Raw genomic sequence first — 21,640 nt, 5'->3', positions numbered from 1 at the left:
AGGCGCAAAATAACTGCCCATGAACTGAGAAAAGTCAAGCGTGCAGCTGCCAAGATGCCACTTGCCACCAGTTTGGCCATATTTCAGAGCTGCAACATCACTGGAGTGCCCAAAAGCACAAGGTGTGCAATACTCAGAGACATGGCCAAGGTAAGAAAGGCTGAAAGACGACCACCACTGAACAAGACACACAAGCTGAAACGTCAAGACTGGGCCAAGAAATATCTCAAGACTGATTTTTCTAAGGTTTTATGGACTGATGAAATGAGAGTGAGTCTTGATGGGCCAGATGGATGGGCCCGTGGCTGGATTGGTAAAGGGCAGAGAGCTCCAGTCCGACTCAGACGCCAGCAAGGTGGAGGTGGAGGTGGAGTACTGGTTTGGGCTGGTATCATCAAAGATGAGCTTGTGGGGCCTTTTCGGGTTGAGGATGGAGTCAAGCTCAACTCCCAGTCCTGCCAGTTTCTGGAAGACACCTTCTTCAAGCAATGGTACAGGAAGAAGTCTGCATCCTTCAAGAAAAACATGATTTTCATGCAGGACAATGCTCCATCACACGCGTCCAAGTACTCCACAGCGTGGCTGGCAAGAAAGGGTATAAAAGAGGAAAAACTAATGACATGACCACCTTGTTCACCTGATCTGAACCCCATTGAGAACCTGTGGTCCATCATCAAATGTGAGATTTACAAGGAGGGAAAACAGTACACCTCTCTGAACAGTGTCTGGGAGGCTGTGGTTGCTGCTGCACGCAATGTTGATGGTGAACAGATCAAAACACTGACAGAATCCATGGATGGCAGGCTTTTGAGTGTCCTTGCAAAGAAAGGTGGCTATATTGGTCGCTGATTTGTTTTTGTTTTGTTTTTGAATGTCAGAAATGTATATTTGTGAATGTGGAGATGTTATATTGGTTTCACTGGTAAAAATATATAATTGAAATGGGTATATATTTGTTTTTTGTTAAGTTGCCTAATAATTATGCACAGTAATAGTCACCTGCACACACAGATATCCCCCTAAAATAGCTAAAACTAAAAACAAACTAAAAACTACTTCCACAAACATTCAGCTTTGATATTAATGAGTTTTTTGGGTTCATTGAGAACATGGTTGTTGTTCAATAATAACATTATTCCTCAAAAATACAACTTGCCTAATAATTCTGCACTCCCTGTATACTTTCTGATAGCTGAGCAGCTGCTCAGTCAGTGTGTCAGTACACAGGTGTCTCTGCAACGTGTGCTGCAGCAAACGTCCTTGAACAAGATGCTGCAACCAGAAATTCATTGACTAATCGGACACAGCTTCATAGCGTGAAGTCTACTGCAAAAGCAACCCAAGAGTTTCTCAAAGCAAAGAAACGAGTTCAGTCACCTGATCACAACCTTACAGAGCATTTTACTCTAAAGTCAAATCTGAAGGCAGAGAGACCCACAGAAAAGTACCAACTGAAAGCAGCTGGAGTAGAGGCCTAGCAGAGCACCTTAAGGAAGTAAACACAGCACTGGGTGATGCTCATGCAGAGCAAAAAGTGTCATTTTCCAAACACTTGCCGACCTGACTATGCTTTCTAAATATGTCACTTTCCTGCAACCAGTTGTAAGAAACACAGGAAAGGTTTTCACAAGAGTCCTGCATGCAGCTTATACAGCAACGTAGCATTAAGTTTAAATCAAGTTCATCAACATATTTCAAACACAAAAATGAAGACAACCTTAAATAAGTTTACATCGTGGGCCAAATGAAACTCCATTTTCTAGCGTAAAGATATTTAGCTAAATATTTAATCCCTGAGATGTCTTAATGTAACAAAAAGTACAGGATGCATAATAAATGTGTAATATTACAGTAGTTCATGTAGCTCCATCATCCAGACTATTCTGTATTTATAATGATTTTTGTTTTTGTTTTGTTCTTCAACTCCTGAAAACACAGTTAAAAGTTGAAAATCTTTACACTCCTTCACATTTTCCAAAGTGTCTTTGCAAGGCCAATTCTGGCTCCCAGGCCTTATGTTTGACACCCCTGCTTTTAAAAAGATCATTATACATTAGATACTAGTCATACACACATGTACAGTGCTTTTCAACAAACAACAATAGTAAGTTGCACAGTAACTAGCCCTTTCTCAGGATACCTTACCCTGCTTTTTTTTTTTAATTATTTTGTTATACATATTTTATTCATATCCGCATTTTAAATGTAGTTTGATGGCATTTATTTCATCACAAACCTGCGTGGGCCCTTCTTCGAGGAGTTTGTGTGTATAAATATATATATTTAAGTATAAATGAATAAGCATATATATCATACACATATCTGTATTGGCATTAGCTCCCTGACAGATTTGTATTTTACAGACTTTCACATCAGTAGACACATAAAGAATAATTTGGGTGAGAAAGTGAAATTTTTGATGAAGCATGGTTAGCCACCTGCACACTTCAACTATCCTCTTCCTGTAGGTGACTATGCGGGAGTGAAACATGCCCTTCGCGAAGCAGAGGTGTACTACAACATGGATGTGAACTGTCTGGACCCGCTGGGCCGCAGTGCTCTCCTCATCGCCATCGAGAACGAGAACCTGGAGATCATGGAGCTCCTGCTCGACCACGGCATCCACACGGGCGACGCCCTGCTGTACGCCATCAGGAAGGAGGTGGTGGGTGCCGTGGAACTGCTGCTGTCACACAAAAGGCCCAGCGGAGAGAAACAGGTGTGTGCGGATGTTTCTTTTTAACTACGCCTAAAGTTTATGTCTTTTGGTTTGTGGTGAACCGACTTCACATTTTCAGTGGCCCCATCTGGACTCTGGAAATGTTTCTGGCGACACCACTGGTTCAGACCAAACAGAGAGGGAGAGCGAGCCCTCTGTAGGTATATGTTAGCGTGTTGCATCCAGACACATCCATGCATGCACGTGTTTGCATTTACTCATCCGTGAATGTGCGCCTGTGTCAGTATTTTTCCATTTTTGTGTGTGTGTGTGTGTGTGTGTGTGTGTGTGTGTGTGTGTGTGTGTGTGTGTGTGTGTGTGTGTGTGTGTGTTTGAGAGAGAGATAATGAGCAGCACATCCATTCATTGTAATGCTCCATGCCACATTCTGCTGAGAGGAGGGAAATTAAACAGCCCGTTTCATAGACAAACTGTGAAATAGGATTTGGAGACAGACAGCATGTTTGTCTGCCTGCTGCATTTCTGTTTGTGTGTCAGAGAGAGAAAGAGGAGCAGAGGAAGGAGAACACACTACAGTTTAGTTTAAAGAGTAGGTGTTAGGGGGTTAAGATGGAGAGATTCAGAGATGGGTAGTTAAAAAACTGATTCACAGCGATTCAAACTGACAGGGGAGTAAATGTGAAGACGGAACGAACGGGAAGTAAATTGCAAAATGTAAAAAATAAATAAGTGAAACAAAGACGTCTTCTTGAAAAATATTCCTGGACTGTTGAGGCTGTGAGGTTCGATGTCACCATAGCAACCAACCCTTGGCCAAAGCAGAGGATTGTGGGAAGGTTTTGGTTGCCTCTCAGTTGGATGTGGATGAGAACAAATCTGTTCTTCCAGTGTTTCTGTTTATCTTCTCATACTTTTTGTCTCTCTTCAGTTACCTTACACATCACACATGCGTAATACACAGTGATGTCAGCACAGCGCAGATTTCTGTAATAATGATAATAAAGCAGTGGGCAGCAACGCATACATGTTAATCTGTTTTACTGTCTTGTATAAAATATTGGCCTATGTGTGAGATTTAGAAAGCAAGAGACATGCAGCACCGTGTTGTTGTTTCAGAATTGCACAGACTGTATATGAAAGATGCACATAACCACCATGATGTTGGTTTGTTGAAGCATTGAGTATTTTGGTCATTGTCATATTAGCTTTGTCAAGGACATCATAAGCGAGATGGATGTGACCACGATTCCGAGGGTCACCGGATGCTCATAATGTAGTTGTTAATCACACCGCATGGAGTTAGACCTGCCCAAGAAAATGTTACTTTATCCTTTTTGACTAAAACAAACATCATACTTTAACCAGAAAGACTTGAAACTAACATTTGTTACCATAAAATCCTCAGAAAAGTTAGTACTGAGGTCGTGGAGTATGGGAATTTTGCAATTACATGTCCCCCTGCTGACCGTTAGAAAGAATTCAAATTGAACTTACTCCCATATTAATGTTGTTATTTTTTTTGTCTATCTTTTATATACAGTTTATTTCAATTGTCCAATACGTTCAATAAGATCTCAGTCTTGTAGCATGCTAAAACAATATGTGTGTGTAGGCTACGGCATCAGGATTGAATTTGGAGGGTGTAGCTGCTGGTGCTGGCTAGCTTGGTTAGCGAGGGGTGTAATTCAGGGTGAAATTACATGAATACCAAGTTTGCTAAGTGAATAACAGGCTTAAAATTGTGCTTGTGGGAGTTTCTGTAGGAAAAAATGAACCCCAACTAGAGTTATAGAAAAAAATTCAACCCCTGCACAATTATCATCGGGGGTGGCTTTAAAAACCCAAACGCTTTTCTACTACAATATTAACATTTTTTTCTGCTGCTGCACAGTTACCGAAGTCTAAAGATGGATACAGGAAGAGACGAGTAGCAGTGTGGCAAACAGAGAGATTGGTAATGAGTAAAGAAAATCAACACCTATTTATGCAAGATAATTCATAATTTTATTGGGTGGGTTATTTTGGTTTGATCTGATTATTTGGGGGGTCATAACCCCCCTAACCCCCCTGGAAATTACGCCCCTGAAACTATCTATTTCACCAATATTCAGGGCACAGTATTGAGTTTTGCACACACAAACATATGCACACTCGCACATCAGTGCTCGATACTTATATTAAGAGCTGGATGTGTGCTTTGTGAGTTTACGTATGTTTCTAAACTGCACTTTTCTACTGACAGGTAGAATCAGGGCCTTTTATCTGCTCCTGCAAAGTTAAACTGTTGATCTTTCTGCCATCCCTTTCCATCTGACTCAGTCTGACTCCCCCTCTTTCTTTGATTACCTCTCTATATCTCTGCATCCATCCTCCCTCACTCCCCTGTTCACATCCACTCCTCACTCTTCATTACCAGCATACTCGAAATAGAAGGACTGAGGCAACAGCCCAAAGAACAAAAGGGAGGGAAGGAGGAAGAAGAGAATGATTTTTATTTTTTAAGCATGGACAAAAGGATTAGATCTGGAGCTCTTTGCCCTGAAGAGCGCAAACAGAGATGGAGTGGAGTCAAACAAAGAAGAAAAACAGCAAATGCAGCATGTAGGAAATCAGATGGGCATTGAGGAAAAATATAGGAAACAAGACACATTAGGAGGGAGACAAAGTGAGAAATAGTTGCGAAGAGAGATGCAGATGAAGGAAGGTTTTGTGTGTCCTTTGATGTGTGAAGCAAATAATTAGAATTGCATGTGTGTAACTGGAGTCAGTGTTAATTTGGGTTTTGATCTGAGCGTATTCATCTGGATTGGATGCACGTGTGTCTGCACTGATGGATGCGAGGAGACAATACAGTGGATTTTTTATTGTCATGCATTGTCTGGTTTTGTTTTTAAAGTGAAATCTAATTTAAAGTAAATCCATAACACAAAACATCTTTTTATGATTTAGCCAGAAAAACATTGCACAAACTTTCTGCAATTTCACTCCTAATTTCTTGTTATAACTTCACAGGACTCTAGCTGAGATCCATTTTCAGTAAACCAGCAGCTCCTTTGTGGACTTTTTTCTTCTTCACATTACAGTGTAACAAAGCAAGTGTGACCCACTGTGATAAACTACAGAAACCATTTGACTGCTCTTTGGAAAATTTCCAGTTTGATGGTTGGCTCTGTGTGCCCCCATCCCAAAGTACCCCCACACTGTTCCCAGCATTTCCTGCAGTGACTTTCACGAGAGCTTGCAGCCATCAGCGTATGAATGGGTAATTTGAGAGCCAAATCATAATGTGCTTCAGATAATAGCCACGAATAAATGGAGTCCAGAATAAAAAGGGGTCCAAATTCTGACACAGTTTGGAGTCAAAAACAACCTTTTATATAAATTTTGCTTTCAATCATTCTCCTTTCAAGGGGTCAACAGCAGTCGTGCCCTAGATATGTTGGATTTTTTGACTGACAGCGACACTGTTGTGGCTGAAAAATGTTTTGGATTGTGAATGTGCATCTGAGTGTGGTTATCATGGCAACACATGGTCCTGGAGATGCTTATAGGACCTGGAGCTACTACTAAAGGTGCTGTACTGCTTTGGGAGGTGTTAATATGTTTGTGGACAGATTTTAAGGAAGTTTGGGTTTTTTTTGTTTTTTTTATTTTTACTTCAGTTTCTATAAGCGCCAGACATTTTGAGTTGTTGAATTTAATGTGAAGGTTTGGGGATAAAGTTTTATGTGGTGTGACCTCAGATTACTGAATAAAGTCACCAGGTATCAGGAGCAAAAGGATAGAGCAGGCTGATATAGGTCTTGTCTTGATACTAATATTTGATATTCAGTGCTGATGAAGTCCTGGGAGTGAGAAACACAAAACTGTTTTGTTAGCTTTATCTTTCCCCCTGGGATCAATAAAATGTTCTAAATATCAGACTGCTTGGTTATCAGCCTGCCATTAAATACATTGGCTTTGTTTTACTAAAAGCCCTTTTGTTTATTGCCATTTTTAATGTATTAGTACCTCCTAATGACATAGCTGGTTTTCTTTCCACTGTGTAAGTCTGTGTGGGTGCGTGTTTGTGTGTAATCATGGCAAAATGTGGTCTGAGAGACACCTGCTCTAACAGGTGCCACTCTGTCGTGGCTGAAATTGTTTTCACCTTGTGTGTGTGTGTGTGTGTGTGTGTGTGTGTGTGTGTGTGTGTGTGTGTGTGTGTGTGTGTGTGTGTGTGTGTGTGGTGTTATCATGGCAACATATGGTCCTGGAGACACTTGTTACTACCACTACCAGGTAGTTTTGAGTACTTTGGCTTGTGTTTATGTGTCTGTCTGTGGATTTTGTCAAGACTATAGTCACAGTCCAGCATGACACAGTCAAGAGACTTTAGGGTTGCAGACAACACTTAAGTAAAGACAGACTGTGGAGACAAATGCCGTCCCAGGATTACTGGTGTTGTCGCAGTGGGATCACATGCTACATGGTGTCTTGATTATTGTCTTGTGTTGGTTCTGTAGTTTGTGTTGTTGGTCTTTGAGGCTTTTGATATTTGAGTTTCTCACTTCTGCTTTGATCTTTATCACTTCTGTGGAGTTTTGGTACATGTGTACTGATGGTGTGGGTTCCCATTTTAATTTGAATTTGTTTTTAATTCCCTCAGTGTCCTGCCCGATTCTTTGGCCATGCCTCAGCCACTTTGTGTTTTCTTGTTTTCTTTCCTTCGGTTGTTTCCAGTTTGCTTTGTTTCCTGCCTCAGGTTTGCTTCCTGTCTGTATTCTCCAAGTCTAGATTGTTTTCACCTGTTTCCCTTCAGTTATCAGTTACTTGTTTATAAATAGTCCTACCCACCCTGAAGCTTTTATCAGATCTTCTCCTGTTCATCTCTCCTGTGTCTGTTGTGAGTTTATTTGCCCTTAATTATTTTCAAAGTTACCTTTACTCTTTGGGTTATTTTCCTGGAGTTGCCTTCTCAGGGACTTTCAGTGCTTTGAATTAAACTTGTCTTTTGGTCCATCCAAAATTGATTATGAGACACACACAATGGTAACTTATCATTTCTTTCCAGTAATTTAAGTATCCCTTAAAGTATTTTTTAATGACTCAAAAGTCTTGTATCAGAATACCAGTATTTTAAAACTTTATGCACTTGCAGTTCTGTGCAGAAACTGGCTCAATACTCAAGACTCCACAAATGAGTGAATGAACCTGATAACCAACTTATAACTGAAACCATACGTTTTCTCAAAAGTTTAAAGTGCTTTTCTTGGCTAAATCTAAACGTTCAACGCACACTTTATTACGTACACCCAGTACTGGGTTGGACCTCATTTTAGACTTCAGAACTGCCTTAATTCTTTGTGATATCAACAAAGTGCTGGAGACATTCTTCACAGATTTTGGTCCATATTGACATGATAGCATCACACAGTTGCTGCAGATTTTCTTTGGCTTCCTAAACCCTACAGACGGTTGTGTGGGAAAATCCCAGCACTTTCTGAAATACTCAGATCAGCCTGTCTCAGACAACCGGCCATATTCAGACTCACTTAAATCACCTTTCTTTTTCATTCTGATTCTCAGTACGTCATTTTGACCGATACCCAGTGCACTGAAGTGCTGCCAGGTGATTAATATAGTGGCAGTCAAGTTTAGATGGGACTCAAGCTATGAAACCCAGCCTTTGCACCGTTGTAGCAGATAAAGATAAACATTTCCTCTGAACATAATCCAGCCAGCAATAAATCGGGGGAAAAATGTAGATCGAGTTTAACTAAACCTTTCTCTCATATTTCATCATGTCGCTTTAACTCTCAGCGATCTGACCCATCTTCAGAAACATGTAAGAGCAACAAGCCCATAACAATCACACCTCCTGCTATCTCACCGTGTTGCTCCATTTTGGGGGAACCAACAGTGTACATCTGGAGCTTAAATATGCCATCGGTGTAGTTTCACCTAATTGAAAAAGTTTAAATCCCGAGTAATATAAGGCTGGAGTTTCCTAAGTGGTGCTCGTTCGCAGCTGCAGATGGTGCAGCCAATTTCAATGCGTGAAAAATCAATTGTACTCAAGTTATGTTCATTCTGTTATTTGCCGTTTCTGTATTTGCATGTGTCCTTGCTTATATTTACTTGTTTGTGTATTCTCGGTCTGTCTCTTTAATTTTTATTTGGGGCCCAGCCCGTGGCAGCTGTTCTCACACTCCTTATAACGGCAGGAAAAAAAGAGGGATTAGAAAAAGAGAGAGCGATCGGATGAAGAAAATAGGGTTGTGGCAGGTGAGAGGAGGAAGAGACAACGATAGAGAGAGATGAGGGGAGTAACCTGATGGAAAGGAGGGGGTTAGATGAAGGGAAAACAAGGAAATGAGAGAGATGCAAGAAGCTGGAGGGGGGGGGGGAGAAAATAGAATGTGGAAAGGGGAGGCGAGGAGAAGATGAGGCAGCAGAAAAGATGGAGACAGAAAGATTGGAAGGGTTAGGGGAAGCACTCTCCGTCATTCTCCCTCTGAGACATGAAAGAGTCCACACGTGTACCCTCCTTCCTCAGCCCCCCCTCCTCTCTCTTCTTCAGATGTCTGGGAGTACATGTGTGTGTGCTTTTCTTTGACATACCAGCACCCTGTCAGCCTCATTCTTAACTTTTACTTTAGGGTCCTGGTTTCAGCATAAGACAGCCTTCAACTTTATATAATATACCATCAATTGATCACGAATGTCTCCTTCACTGTTAGTAGTGGATTAAGATACCCTTTTAAATAAATTTTAGCTTTTATTTTTAATGAGATCTCTACACTCATTTTCAACATTGATCGCTCTTATGTTCCATGTTCTGTTGGTCGTTTCAGCAAAGCTCAAGGTTGTTGACATTTGGCTAGTTGAGTGTCTGGAGCAATATTTGTTTTCTAAACCATTAATCCTATTCTGTGCCATTTACAATTGGAAATTACCAAAAGACTAAAGAGTCCACACAACAGTACGCATTATTCAGCTTGTTTGCAGTGCTTCCCCTGCTAGACTGGTGTAGCACTGCATGCCATCTATGTGCAGAGAGCTCTGTTGTTGATGGAGACGGTGTACAAAGAATGTGGTCTTGATCTTTGAAGGGTTTTCTTTTTTTCACACCTCTCCTGTTCCTGGAATATTGCACTTGGCAGATGCCTATGTCATCCACTTCCAGAGACACACAGTTGGGATTTTGGAGGTCTGGACTAGAGCACGACTGCAGTGGGTAAACACCCCTCAACTGGCTCAAGTGTGCACATACTTGGGACCTTAAACTACACTTTACTCCCTTTATAAACCACCACCAGCCTATGGAAACTGCACTTGTGGTTAAATACCTGGGACTCCTGATCTGAAGGAAAATGAAGAAGCCTTCTGTGTGAGTTTGAGTTGCCTTTAACTCAGGTCAACTATGACCTGGATGACAAGGACCCAATAATATAGCAGTACACAGACACTCTGATGTACTTACCCTCTTTTTCACTCAGCAGCAGGGCCTGTACCTTGTCTTTCTACATTGGTCAGATGTGGTTTGTGTTGTACTGTAAATGGAGTTTTACACACATCTTTGTGTTGTGGTAGTTTCTCAAAAAAGTTTTAATTTCTAGCATGCTTCAACAAAACTTTGAAGAGATTTTAAAGAATTGTTATTTTTGAAGAGAGTCTATTAAAATATGCTCAAGAAAATCTACCATCCACGTTTCTATTGATACATATTTTTTAAGTTTATTGTTATAGCAGTTATCTTTCTACAGAGGTTAGTGCAGAACAATTAATAAAACACGCAGTAATAAATATAACATCAAATTACTTGGGGAAATGCAATTGATGGCAAATACTGCACATTTGTGTTGCGTCTTAAAAATGATTTGTGACCACTCAACTCCATATTGACGTTTAAAGCTGCAGATTACAAATTTGATGGCAGTGCACTCCCAGCTGTTTTGGGTGTTTTGAAGATCCCAGCATTTTGTTTGAAGACGATGTGATCTCCGCCTCAAAAACAATCTTCCAAGCTCTGCTACATATGGCTGGCACTCTTGTTGTTGTCTTTGTGAGGTTGCCAGGCAGAGATTCCAGAAAGTTCCTGCTCTGGGCCAAGAAACAGTCTGGCACACAGCCCCCTGATATAACTGACTGTAAAGCTACAAGTGGTCGTGTTTACATTTTGTACAGATTATATGAAGCAGATGTAACGTGTCCGTTATGGGCTGGACTAACCTAGTGATCGATAGCATCATAGACTGAAGACGTGGCACTAGTCTAGAAAACTGTATCCTCTTAGTTAAGGCGTCTTGTTAACATGCATCTGCATTTCTTTTTCTTTATTTATATGCAGCCGTTACATTCTTGTTTTTCTCTCTCCATCTCTCCATTGTCTTCCTGTAATGACAGACCTCCTGGTATTCACGTGGCAAACAAACAATCTTCCACTCCCCTCTTCTCTCCCAGGTACAGCTGGTGTTCAGAGCTGCATCCATGAGGGATAAAATGAGTTTTGGAGAGGATGTGGCTTTAAATAATATACCTCTGCAGAGTTGTCAAGCAGGAAATTTCTTTTTATCAAATATATTACACTAATTTAATTTGTTTTAATCTGATTCAAGAGTGTTTGATTGGATTCATCATTTGCTTAATTTGTCTTTCACTTCCAGTTTTCCCCCTATGTAACAGTGTCACATGTGGAGCTGAATCAAAGCTTTTTAATTGGACAATAAAAGTGTTTCTTAGTCATTTTTTCCTGTTTAACTGGCGGTTGGCAGTAGGCTTTTTACCCAAATATTAAAAGGTAGATAACAGCCAGTTTAAGAGGTTTTTACTTTGTTCTCCTACAGGTTCCTTCTCTGATGATGGACAGCCAGTTTTCAGAGTTCACCCCAGATATAACTCCCATCATGCTTGCTGCTCATACAAACAACTATGAGATTATCAAGCTGCTTGTCCAGCGGAAGGTAATGGTTGTTTTACGCACAAGTTATCAACATAATGAGTAGTAAGCTCTTTTTTTGTCTGTCTTGATGGTCAATGAATAAAGCGAGATCTTTATTTTATCAGTGATTTGTTGTTTGATGTTTTTGCTCTGTGTAGGTCACCATACCCAGGCCACATCAGATACGATGCGACTGTGTTGAGTGTGTATCCAGCTCAGAGGTAAGGGATTTTCGTTCTTTAGTGCTGCATCTTTTGCATTGCTTGCATTGTGTTTGGTTTGCTAAACATTTATATTTGAATATATTGAAATTGCTTTTACAAACTTTAACTTCCAGCATGAACCCTAGATTAGACATCAGAAATTTCCAACATCATTTCAACTTTTTGAACTCGCCCACATTTAATTTTCTTACTTTATACTTTGCAACAATATGAAAGATGAATGAGCATGCTTTAGTGATATAACCAGGCTCTGAGCCTTACATTTGAAGACTTAAACATTTTTATGAAGGTCATGGTACAAAACTGCTTTATAGTAAATTCTTGAAATCTTGTTTAATCATTTCAGGCCTGAGAGCAGCAAATAGGTTTAGTAAATTTCCCTCAGATCCAATGTAAAAATAGACTTGTCTTCTATTTATGCTTTCCATACAAGGCACCACCAACTCTATTACACAGGAATACTGTAGATCTCAGCTTTGTTATATAAATTGAAAAGGTGCAGTCTGCAACTTTAAACCGAATTTACCCCAGCTCCACCATAATGATGATGATGATGATAATTAGGGATGGGTATCGTTTAGGTTTTATCCGATACCGGTGCCAAATCGGTACTTTTGAAACGGTGCCGGTGCTCAAACCGGTGCTTAAACCGGTGCTTAAAGAATGGAGAACACAAAATTGGTCCAAAAACCTCTCATGTTCAGCTGTTTTTTGTAAAAAGATAACAATGTTAGCCTTTTCTGCAGCTATGGGGCATATATGGTATCACTCTTGGCTGGAAGCAGTGCTTAAATAATGGAAAAAAACACAAACTTTGTCCTAAACCTCTCATGTTCAGCTGTTTCCCACTTTTTCTTTGGTCATTTTAGCCTTTTTAGCCAGGGTGAAGGGAGTATCTGCCATCAAACAAGAGGACAGCCGCATGTAGCTATGATGATGTTTGCTAGTTCACCTTACATGCATTAATGTAATAACGTGGTTAGCCTACTCAACGTAAATTAGCTACTCACGCAGAGAAGAACGGCTGCTGCCACCATCATCCGTCATCATTTCTGCTACACTGGCAGGACTAGGGGCCAGGACTCTCCTCTTCCTGTTTTTGGGGGATGTTGCATAACAGGCAACCCACCCGCAGTAGATGTGCTCGGTGTGAGGTCTCGCAGCAAGCTATCAAATACGGCGCATTTCTGGGCTTTTAAAAAAAACGCTATGCGTCGCCAGGTGTTTCATCGGATTCTTGGTGTTACCTCCTTTGACAGTATCACAGTATCAGCTTAAAGCACTTGTTGCTGCTGAGTTTGCATATTTTGCTGTGAAGTACAGCCAGACTTTTGACCGCTTCGCCTTGAACATTTTTAATCTGTAGCTCTGCTCTAACAGAACGTACGTACCTGGCCCCGCCTACTATCCTCGGAAACGTAAAATGATTGGCTAGAATCTAAAGTGTATCACAGCTCAGGAAAAAAAAAGCACCGAAATAAAGCACCGAAATGTGCGCTGCTTTTCGGTCTGGTTACTACCGTTTATGTCAGAACCGGTGCCATCATGGCACCCATCCCATCCCTAATGATAATGATAAAAATAATGTCCGTTAAGCTGCTTTGCTGCTCTTATTTTTTTTAGTCTTGCCCAGGGAATGAAATGAAAAGAACTTTGTTCAAACAGACAATAAGTCATTAAAGCATTAGGCAATATTTCTCTATTAATCTATATTTACAATGAACACTAAACGTTAACAGACTGTTCATAGTCTAGACACACCACACCATAGTCACTCATACAAACTGGTTAAACGAGTGTTATCACACTGCTGGTGCAAAATCTGAAGACAAAACTGAAAAACTAAAGTTCACCATCTTGTTCTGTCTGTGATAGATGCTACCCTATGACATAGTTGGCCTGCAGTTAAAACACTTGAACCATGCATGTTGAACATCCACTCTGGGAACAGTTATGTTACATGTGTAACATAACTGTTAGATGGCCAGTGTGTTAGTTTTTGTTATACCGATTGAAACTGTTTCTCAATGTTAACGGTGTCTTCTGCAAGTCTCGTAGTTAATGTAAATCTTAAAGGAGGGGTAAAAACCTTTCCTGATTCTTTGTAGGTCGACAGCCTTCGACACTCACGGTCTAGACTCAACATCTACAAGGCTTTGGCCTCGCCATCTCTCATTGCGTTGTCCAGTGAAGATCCCATCCTCACTGCCTTCAGACTGGGCTGGGAACTCAAAGAACTCAGCAAGGTATGGATGTTGATGTCATGTTTGTTGACCAAAAGAAGAAACTTAACAAAACTCCTTCTCTTCATACATAGCCCATTACTTTTCTAAACAGCCAAGGTACAGATGTACTGGAGGAAAGCAACCTCCTAAAACTTGATGGGATGTTAAATTAACTGTGGAAGGAGTAGCATTCAGCATCATCTTCCTCTTACTCATTTGCCTCAAGTATTTCTTTCACTTATGCTGTCAAGAGTGACTAGTCTCCCCCTGCCTCACATTTTTTCTAGTATTTATCGTCTCAAAAGTAACAGCAAAAAGACTCTCACCATACCTTACTATAATCCCTGCAGTCTTTTCTCGGGTAACAAGAACAGACACACTTCTTCTCCAATACTGAGTCTCTATGATGCAGACTTCAGAATGGTTTATGTCAAATAATACTTTCATTTTTGGGGTCCACAAGGAGATTGTGATGCTGTTAAGCTATTCCAACACCAGATGGAAATCTAAAACTGAGGAAATCAAAGAGCCATCACATGTTTCCCATTAATCCTACAGCTTTAATCTTACTCCACCCTTATTTCAGGTGGAGAATGAGTTTCGTCAGGAGTATGAGGAACTGTCTCAGCAGTGCAAGCGTTTCGCCAAGGACCTCCTGGATCAGGCCAGGAGTTCTAGAGAACTTGAAACCATCCTGAACCACAGAGACAACGACCAGAGTGAGGAACTAGACCCTAGACAGTGCCATGATCTGGCCAAGCTCAAACTCGCCATCAAGTACCACCAAAAAGAGGTAGGGACTCGGCTTGGATAGGAACTCCTATTAAAGAATCTTTCAGACCACTCCTCATCAAATCACTCTGTTTCTTATGAATAAAACAGTCTGTGTGAATGTCCAAGATGCTTTATATATGACCATCACAGTCAAGGTAGCATGTCTTTTTCATATTTGCTATACTTTTACCCAATGTGAGCAGAGTGACCATCAGCTGGCTGAATAAGCACTTTGGTCCTAAAGTTAAACATAACATTACAACCCAACGGTAAAGTCAAAGATTTGCTTTGTGAATAATGAAGTAAAGGTGTCCGGAGCCACAAATTAAGTTCACTGTTCAGAGAGGTGTACTGTTTCCCTCCTTGTAAACCTCACATTTGATGATGGACCACAGGTTCTCAATGGGGTTCAGATCAGGTGAACAAGGTGGCCATGTCATTAGTTTTTCTTCTTTTATACCCTTTCTTGCCAGCCACGCTGTGGAGTACTTGGACACGTGTGATGGAGCATTGTCCTGCATGAAAATCATGTTTTCTTGAAGGATGCAGACTTCTTCCTGTACCACTGCTTGAAGAAGGTGTCTTCCAGAAACTGGCAGTAGGACTGGGAGTTGAGCTTGACTCCATCCTCAACCCGAAAAGGCCCCACAAGCTCATCTTTGATGATACCAGCCCAAACCAGTACTCCACCTCCACCTTGCTGGCGTCTGAGTCGGACTGGAGCTCTCTGCCCTTTACCAATCCAGCCACGGGCCCATCCATCTGGCCCATCAAGACTCACTTTCATTTCATCAGTCCATAAAATCTTAGAAAAACCAGTCTTGAGATATTTCTTGGCCCAGTCTTGACGTTTCAGCTTGTGTGTCTTGTTCAGTGGTGGTCGTCTTTCAGCCTTTCTTACCTTGGCCATGTCTCTGAGTATTGCACACCTTGTGCTTTTGGGCACTCCAGTGATGTTGCAGCTCTGAAATATGGCCAAACTGGTGGCAAGTGGCATCTTGGCAGCTGCACGCTTGACTTTTCTCAGTTCATGGGCAGTTATTTTGCGCCTTGGTTTTTCCACACGCTTCTTGCGACCCTGTTGACTATTTTGAATGAAACGCTTGATTGTTCGAAGATCACGCTTCAGAAGCTTTGCAATTTTGAGACTGCTGCATCCCTCTGCAAGATATCTCACTATTTTTGACTTTTCTGAGCCCGTCAAGTCCTTCTTTTGACCCATTTTGCCAAAGGAAAGGACGTTGCCTAATAATTATGCACACCTGATATAGGGTGTTGATACAGCTTGGAGTAAGACAACATGCATGAAGAGGATGATGTGGACAAAATACTCATTTGCCTAATAATTCTGCACTCCCTGTATTTCACTTTGTGTGTGTATATAAGTGGAGTAAGACAAGTGAAAATAAGAAAGCAGAGCAGAGGAGAGAGGGATTAAGATAACTTTAATCTTAGATGTCAGAAGGCCTGGCAAAAAAATCTGTCTCCATTAAAAGCAAAGAGAGAAGCTGACAGTGTCATAGTCATTTTACAAACCTGGAGCGGTTCAGTGGTTGTTCATGGGTTCTTTTGTTGTTGTTGGCTGGGAGCTGTGTCCAATCAGCTTGTTTTGGTCTAAGATGCTGGTGGTCTAGTGTCATATTCAGTTATTCTCAATGATTGTAGCACCTTTAACATGCAGCGGGGTTTGACCACATACACTATGCTTTATAAACCCACACACCAGCACAAAACATTCTACATTTATATTGGTCTTTGCCAGATGAAAACTCTCCAATCTTAGTCACATTCATAATTGAAGGTTTCTAAGTTAAACTATTAGTGTATTTCTATGCATATGATGCCCATTCTAATGTATTTAATGAGATCAGTAGGTTTTATATAAATATATTAAATTAAAATTTTGTTTGTCACATACTCAGTATAACATGTAGTGAAATGTTTGTGTCCAAGCTGCGGACAGGCTGCAGATGTAGCTGCGCCATTCCAGGGCTTAGTTTTAGCATGGGGCAGGGGGTCTAGTCAGGACCATTACTGGATACCGAGTGGGAATCAAACTTGCGACTCCTGCTCTGTTTTTAAAAAAACAAACAAAATAGAACACCTCCTGTAATGTTGTTGAGGAATTGGTGGACCTAATAGTTCACTATATAGGGGTTTGTCAAAGGAGATGAGGATGCTAGCCGATGTACACTGTAGAAGCAAAAATCTAGGGAGGAACAGAGGGTGAAGGCTGGTGAGCGGTTGAGGTGCAGGGTTAAATAAAAGAGGGAGGATGAAAGGGACAGGGAGGGAAAGTGAGATAATGAGCTGGAACAAGAGTGAGCAGATACAAAGCCAGCAAACGAATGAGAGATTTAATGGGACAGAAAGTGAGGTGAAAAAATGGAGAGCTAGAGGGATCAAACGAGTGCATGAGCGAGAAAGAGATGGAGATTTGATGGGATAGAGTTAGAGAACAAAACAGAGTTTTGGAAAACCCCAAGGCAGTCTGTGTCTCTTCCCGTCCATCCACATGTCTGTTTCCTACACTTTCTAACTTTCTGGAACAGAGGGATACTGCCAGACAGATGAAAGCAGAAGTGAAAGGCCAGAGCAAGGGGAGGAGAGGAGGGGTATCAAGGAAGATACGTAGATGGACTGGGGGAGACGTAAGAGCAGGAAAATGAAATGCTTTATCTCTCTTGAGTGCAAGGGGTGACAAAGGTAAAGATCTGAAGAGAGGCTATAGACACGCTGAGTGCCAGACAGAGGGATGGCATTTCTCCCTCCCTGGGGAAGGAAGATCAAACAGGTTAAGGTGAGAAGCTTTAAGGAGTATGCACCAAATCAGAATTTTCTGCTTTAATCTTTAGCACAAGCCCTACTAATTAAACATTAAACGCTTTTGTGTTGTTTAATGTAGAGAAAATTTAAAAGCACAGAAAAAAATCATACCCTAAAGTAATCTTCAAAATGTTCAAAACTGTCTTACAGTTAAAGGTTATAGACATTCCTGCAAGCAGAGCTGAACATCTGAACATCTAGTGAAGTTTGCAATATCCACAATAAAGTGACAGTTTTCATGCTAAACATGGTAACCATTATACTGTTTAATAGTTTTATGTGATATCATGTCGGAATCATTTGTACATGCTAACTTGTAAGTGAAACTTTTAATATGCATATATGACATGCTAATAGGCTAACATGCCTAACAATGGTGTATGCTACCCTGCAGCTGACATGCTAATAAAGCATGCTGAATGATACATTAAACATTAGCTGAATAAGATTTTTTTTAAACTTTGTGATTGCTTACTAATGTTCTTGTACTTGTTATATGCATATTTAAAATTTGAATGCTACCTTTGTATCAGTCATTATGCTGACTATGCTAATGATAACCCACTACAAACAAACTTGCTGAAACAGGCAAACTTGTGATTCAAATCTGTAAAGAAAGGTGTTGAGGAAGTGTTTGAGCACTATATGTTTATTTATGCTGCTTTTGGTACTTGGTACCACTCAAAACCACACCAAAAAAGACAAAAAGACTGGGGTTCAATCCCCAGACAGAAAACAAAGTTGGTGTGCCCACTTTTGGATGACAGATGTGTGTAGGCTTTTCAAGTGTTGTAGTAGTAGTTTGAGGTATAAATAGACATGGAGAGCAGGAAAAGTGAATGACTTTTTCACCTTTGAAGGTGTGTTGGTGCAGCAAAAGATTAACGGGAATGGGGGATATTAAAAAAGAGAAGATGAGTGGGGGGCTTGAAGTGCTTTTCCAGGGCAAAGGATTTAAGAGGATGGAGGCAGGAGCTATTTTGCCTTGGCAGGCGTGGTGACATGGAGATTTAGGAGGGCACTTTATGTCTCTGGTATGGTGGGAAGAAGTGAAGTAAAGAGAGAACGTGAAGGGGAGTTGGAGTTATGGAGGGTGTCTTTCCTGAGTAGTTATAGTGGAAAAACACTGATGTGAATGGGACATAGGGAAGAGATGAAAACTGCTTAGTTGTCCTTGTGTATTAGTGACAGAGGAGATAATATAATGCAAGCCTGCTAAGAAATTATCATATAAATTGATGGAGCCATAAAAAAAAAGCTTTAGAGAATCCATTGTGCAGCTAAAACAACTTCTATGCTATGCGAGTCTATGCTTCGACTCTGCATAGAGCTCTGTGACTACTTTCTTTTTGGTATGACTCTATCAGCCAATACTGAATGTGTCTTGAATTTGTTTTTAACATTTTTTCAAACGCAGACAATAAGTGCTGTGATCATGGCGGTAATTTCTAAGGGCTTTTCTGTTTGTCTGACAGGGGACATAAATGTATTTGATGGCTTTTGGGAGGAACTGTCTGAGTCTGTTTGTTGCAAACAAACATAGTTGGATCAATGGGACTGCATACTTATCAAACAAATCAGACAAGCATGAATCATTTGCATCTAGCTTTATAACATTATTACACTCGCTTAGTACAAGTAAAGCCTGGTGTAGGCTTTTAATATTTCTTGTAGCCATAGTGGAGCTATATGGTAATTGTACTAGTTTAAATACTGAACGACAGCAATTTCAAGAGTTTAAATAATAAAACCTAAAAGCTCACTCGGGAAACCAATTGAAATTAAACTGAAAAAACCCCATTTAATTCAAAATGGAAACGTGGAGAAAAAAAAGCATCATAACTATTTTAATTTTTATACTTTGTCGATGAATCAAGGAAAACCCAAAATGACTGTTTTTGTTTAATGAGGCAGTGGAAGCCTCATTAAGAAGAAATAGAAATGTCGCTACTTAATACAGCTTTTGATACACAGTGGGGATTTAGCTAAGTAAATACATTATGGGAGCTAGCTTTATGGGCAGTTTGCACAATTGAAACATGTTCACTGTTCATCAGTTTCCACTTGTGACAATAATACACTAATTTAAAAAAAAAAAATCTGTCATGCTTCCATGCAGTGCAACTCACATTAAATCAGAGGAAACTGACTAACGGTCTGCCTTCCTGCTGTTTGCTGGTGCTGGAGTGGGCTGACACCTACTACACCTTGCTGGGAGGTATAATTGGCTGCAGCGCTGGCAGAGTAGTCCTTTGAGCGAGACTCTTACAGAAAGCAGAAAGTCGTATTTTTCAAAACATCCCATGGCATTCTGGAGACTGTGCGAGTGACACTCGGCTCTTAAAATAAGACATCTTCAGATGTAGACTGAGGGGAGAGAGGGAGGAATGGAAGAGTGCGAGTGAGAAGATGTAAGAAGTAATGCAACTGAGAGGGAAGGAGGAAGAGAGAGAATTGTCAGTGCTTAATAAGACATTCTGAAATGGATGAGAAGCAAAAGGAGATGAACAGGACGAGAAGGGTTTGCTGAGAAAAAGATGAAGTGGAGCTGCTGCAGAAAATATGCATGTCTTCAAAAGGCTGCGACTGAGGCAGACAGTTCATGGCTGGGTCAAAAGAGATGCCAGCTGAGATATGCATGTCCTTTAAGTGGGTAATAATACATCCTTCAGGCCTCTGAAGGATGCAGCCCCTGATTTGAGACACGGCCAAAGATTGAGTTATCTGCCTTCAGTAAGAGGAGGTATATTTGGAGAAGTAAAGGTTAACCTTTCCATCGTAAACCACTGCACTAATTGTTAAGCATTGCGGTGGTAGCATCAGGCTCAAGGTGCAAGCAAACATTTAACCAATACTTCTGACCATGCACGGATTGGAGAAAATCCAAAAACGGTTCAAAGAAATTGAAAGTCCAAAATTACTGCATGATGAATGGATGTAAGGGTTAAACACAACTCTTTTGATTTTGATCTTACTACAGTAAATTACATTATCTTGTCTTATTTATGTCTTTTGGTAAACACAAACATAGCATAGTTATCACGTAATATAATACTGACTGAATTATTCAAATCAAGCAGTACCTGTTTAAAATAAGCAACAACTATATTGCAACGAACTACTGTTTCCTTAACATCACACGTTTCATGTTAAAATCTCTGTATCTGACAGCTGGTGGTGTGACAGCTGTGCCAAAATCGGGGTCACTCTGTTTCTCTGGTGGTGGAGAACAACAACCACCTGTTATCTACTCTTGGCGTGTTAAGTGGTGTACAGGAAGAAAATCCAGGAACACTGCCCCAGGTTGATCCTCTCTCCCTGGAGTCTGCACTAAGTTGAATGCTCAGCTGAAGACCCAGCTCGTGCGCTTTCAGTTAGAGAATGAAGAACAGGATAGAAAGACTTTCATCTCTGGAGGGAGTTTGAATTGGAAATGTTTGGAGTCAGACACTACAACGGTTTGTTTCCATTCCTGCAGCTGCTGTTGTTGTATTGGTATTGGTGGAAAAGTAGGTTGCTTCCAAGTTTCTCTACAGTAAGGCTGAAACTTTGATGGATTTGAGTCCATTTATTGCGTTGACATTTGGTTTTAACATACATTATGGTTGATCAGATCACAAGTGGACAGTCTTAAATATAGGGAATTACATCATTAGTGCTCAACTACTCTGTACATATATACCCTTGAAACACACTGGTGTACTGGGATGTTAAAGCTTTTAGCACAAGTCACAGTAGCAGCAACAAGCTGAACACGAGCGGTCATCTGAAGCCCTTGGGGGCACACCAGAGTAACTGGTGTGAATGGCAATGTTTTAGCAGTCTGTGTCCATTAAAAGCAAGCGTTAGCAGGTTCTGGCTTCACTAGGAATCCTGGCATGTCTAATATTTGATTTGGAGCAAAGTAGAGCTGGAAAGTGACCGAGCTGTCTTAGGGTGGGAGACAGGGTACAGCCTGGACAGTTTGCGTCCATCACCGAGCATAGGA

At 40.7% G+C, this 21,640-nt stretch overlaps 1 protein-coding gene across 1 annotated transcript in view; it reads left to right on the top strand.

Annotated features, from left to right (window-relative positions):
- The window catches only part of trpc5a (transient receptor potential cation channel, subfamily C, member 5a), a 207,613-nt gene that overhangs the window by 106,132 nt on the left and 79,841 nt on the right, over window positions 1–21,640 (top strand). The window contains exons 4-8 of the mRNA XM_026163141.1: window positions 2,469–2,719; window positions 11,509–11,625; window positions 11,762–11,824; window positions 13,936–14,073; window positions 14,639–14,845. Of these exons, the coding sequence (XP_026018926.1) occupies window positions 2,469–2,719; window positions 11,509–11,625; window positions 11,762–11,824; window positions 13,936–14,073; window positions 14,639–14,845 (776 nt within the window). The remainder of the gene's footprint in view (window positions 1–2,468; window positions 2,720–11,508; window positions 11,626–11,761; window positions 11,825–13,935; window positions 14,074–14,638; window positions 14,846–21,640) is intronic.

The sequence above is a fragment of the Astatotilapia calliptera genome, chromosome 3 (genome assembly GCF_900246225.1).
Source record: "Astatotilapia calliptera chromosome 3, fAstCal1.2, whole genome shotgun sequence".
Classification (NCBI taxonomy): Eukaryota; Metazoa; Chordata; class Actinopteri; order Cichliformes; family Cichlidae; genus Astatotilapia; species Astatotilapia calliptera.
The sequence above is the reverse complement of the archived record's forward strand: the minus strand, read 5'-3'. Positions and strand labels throughout refer to the sequence as shown.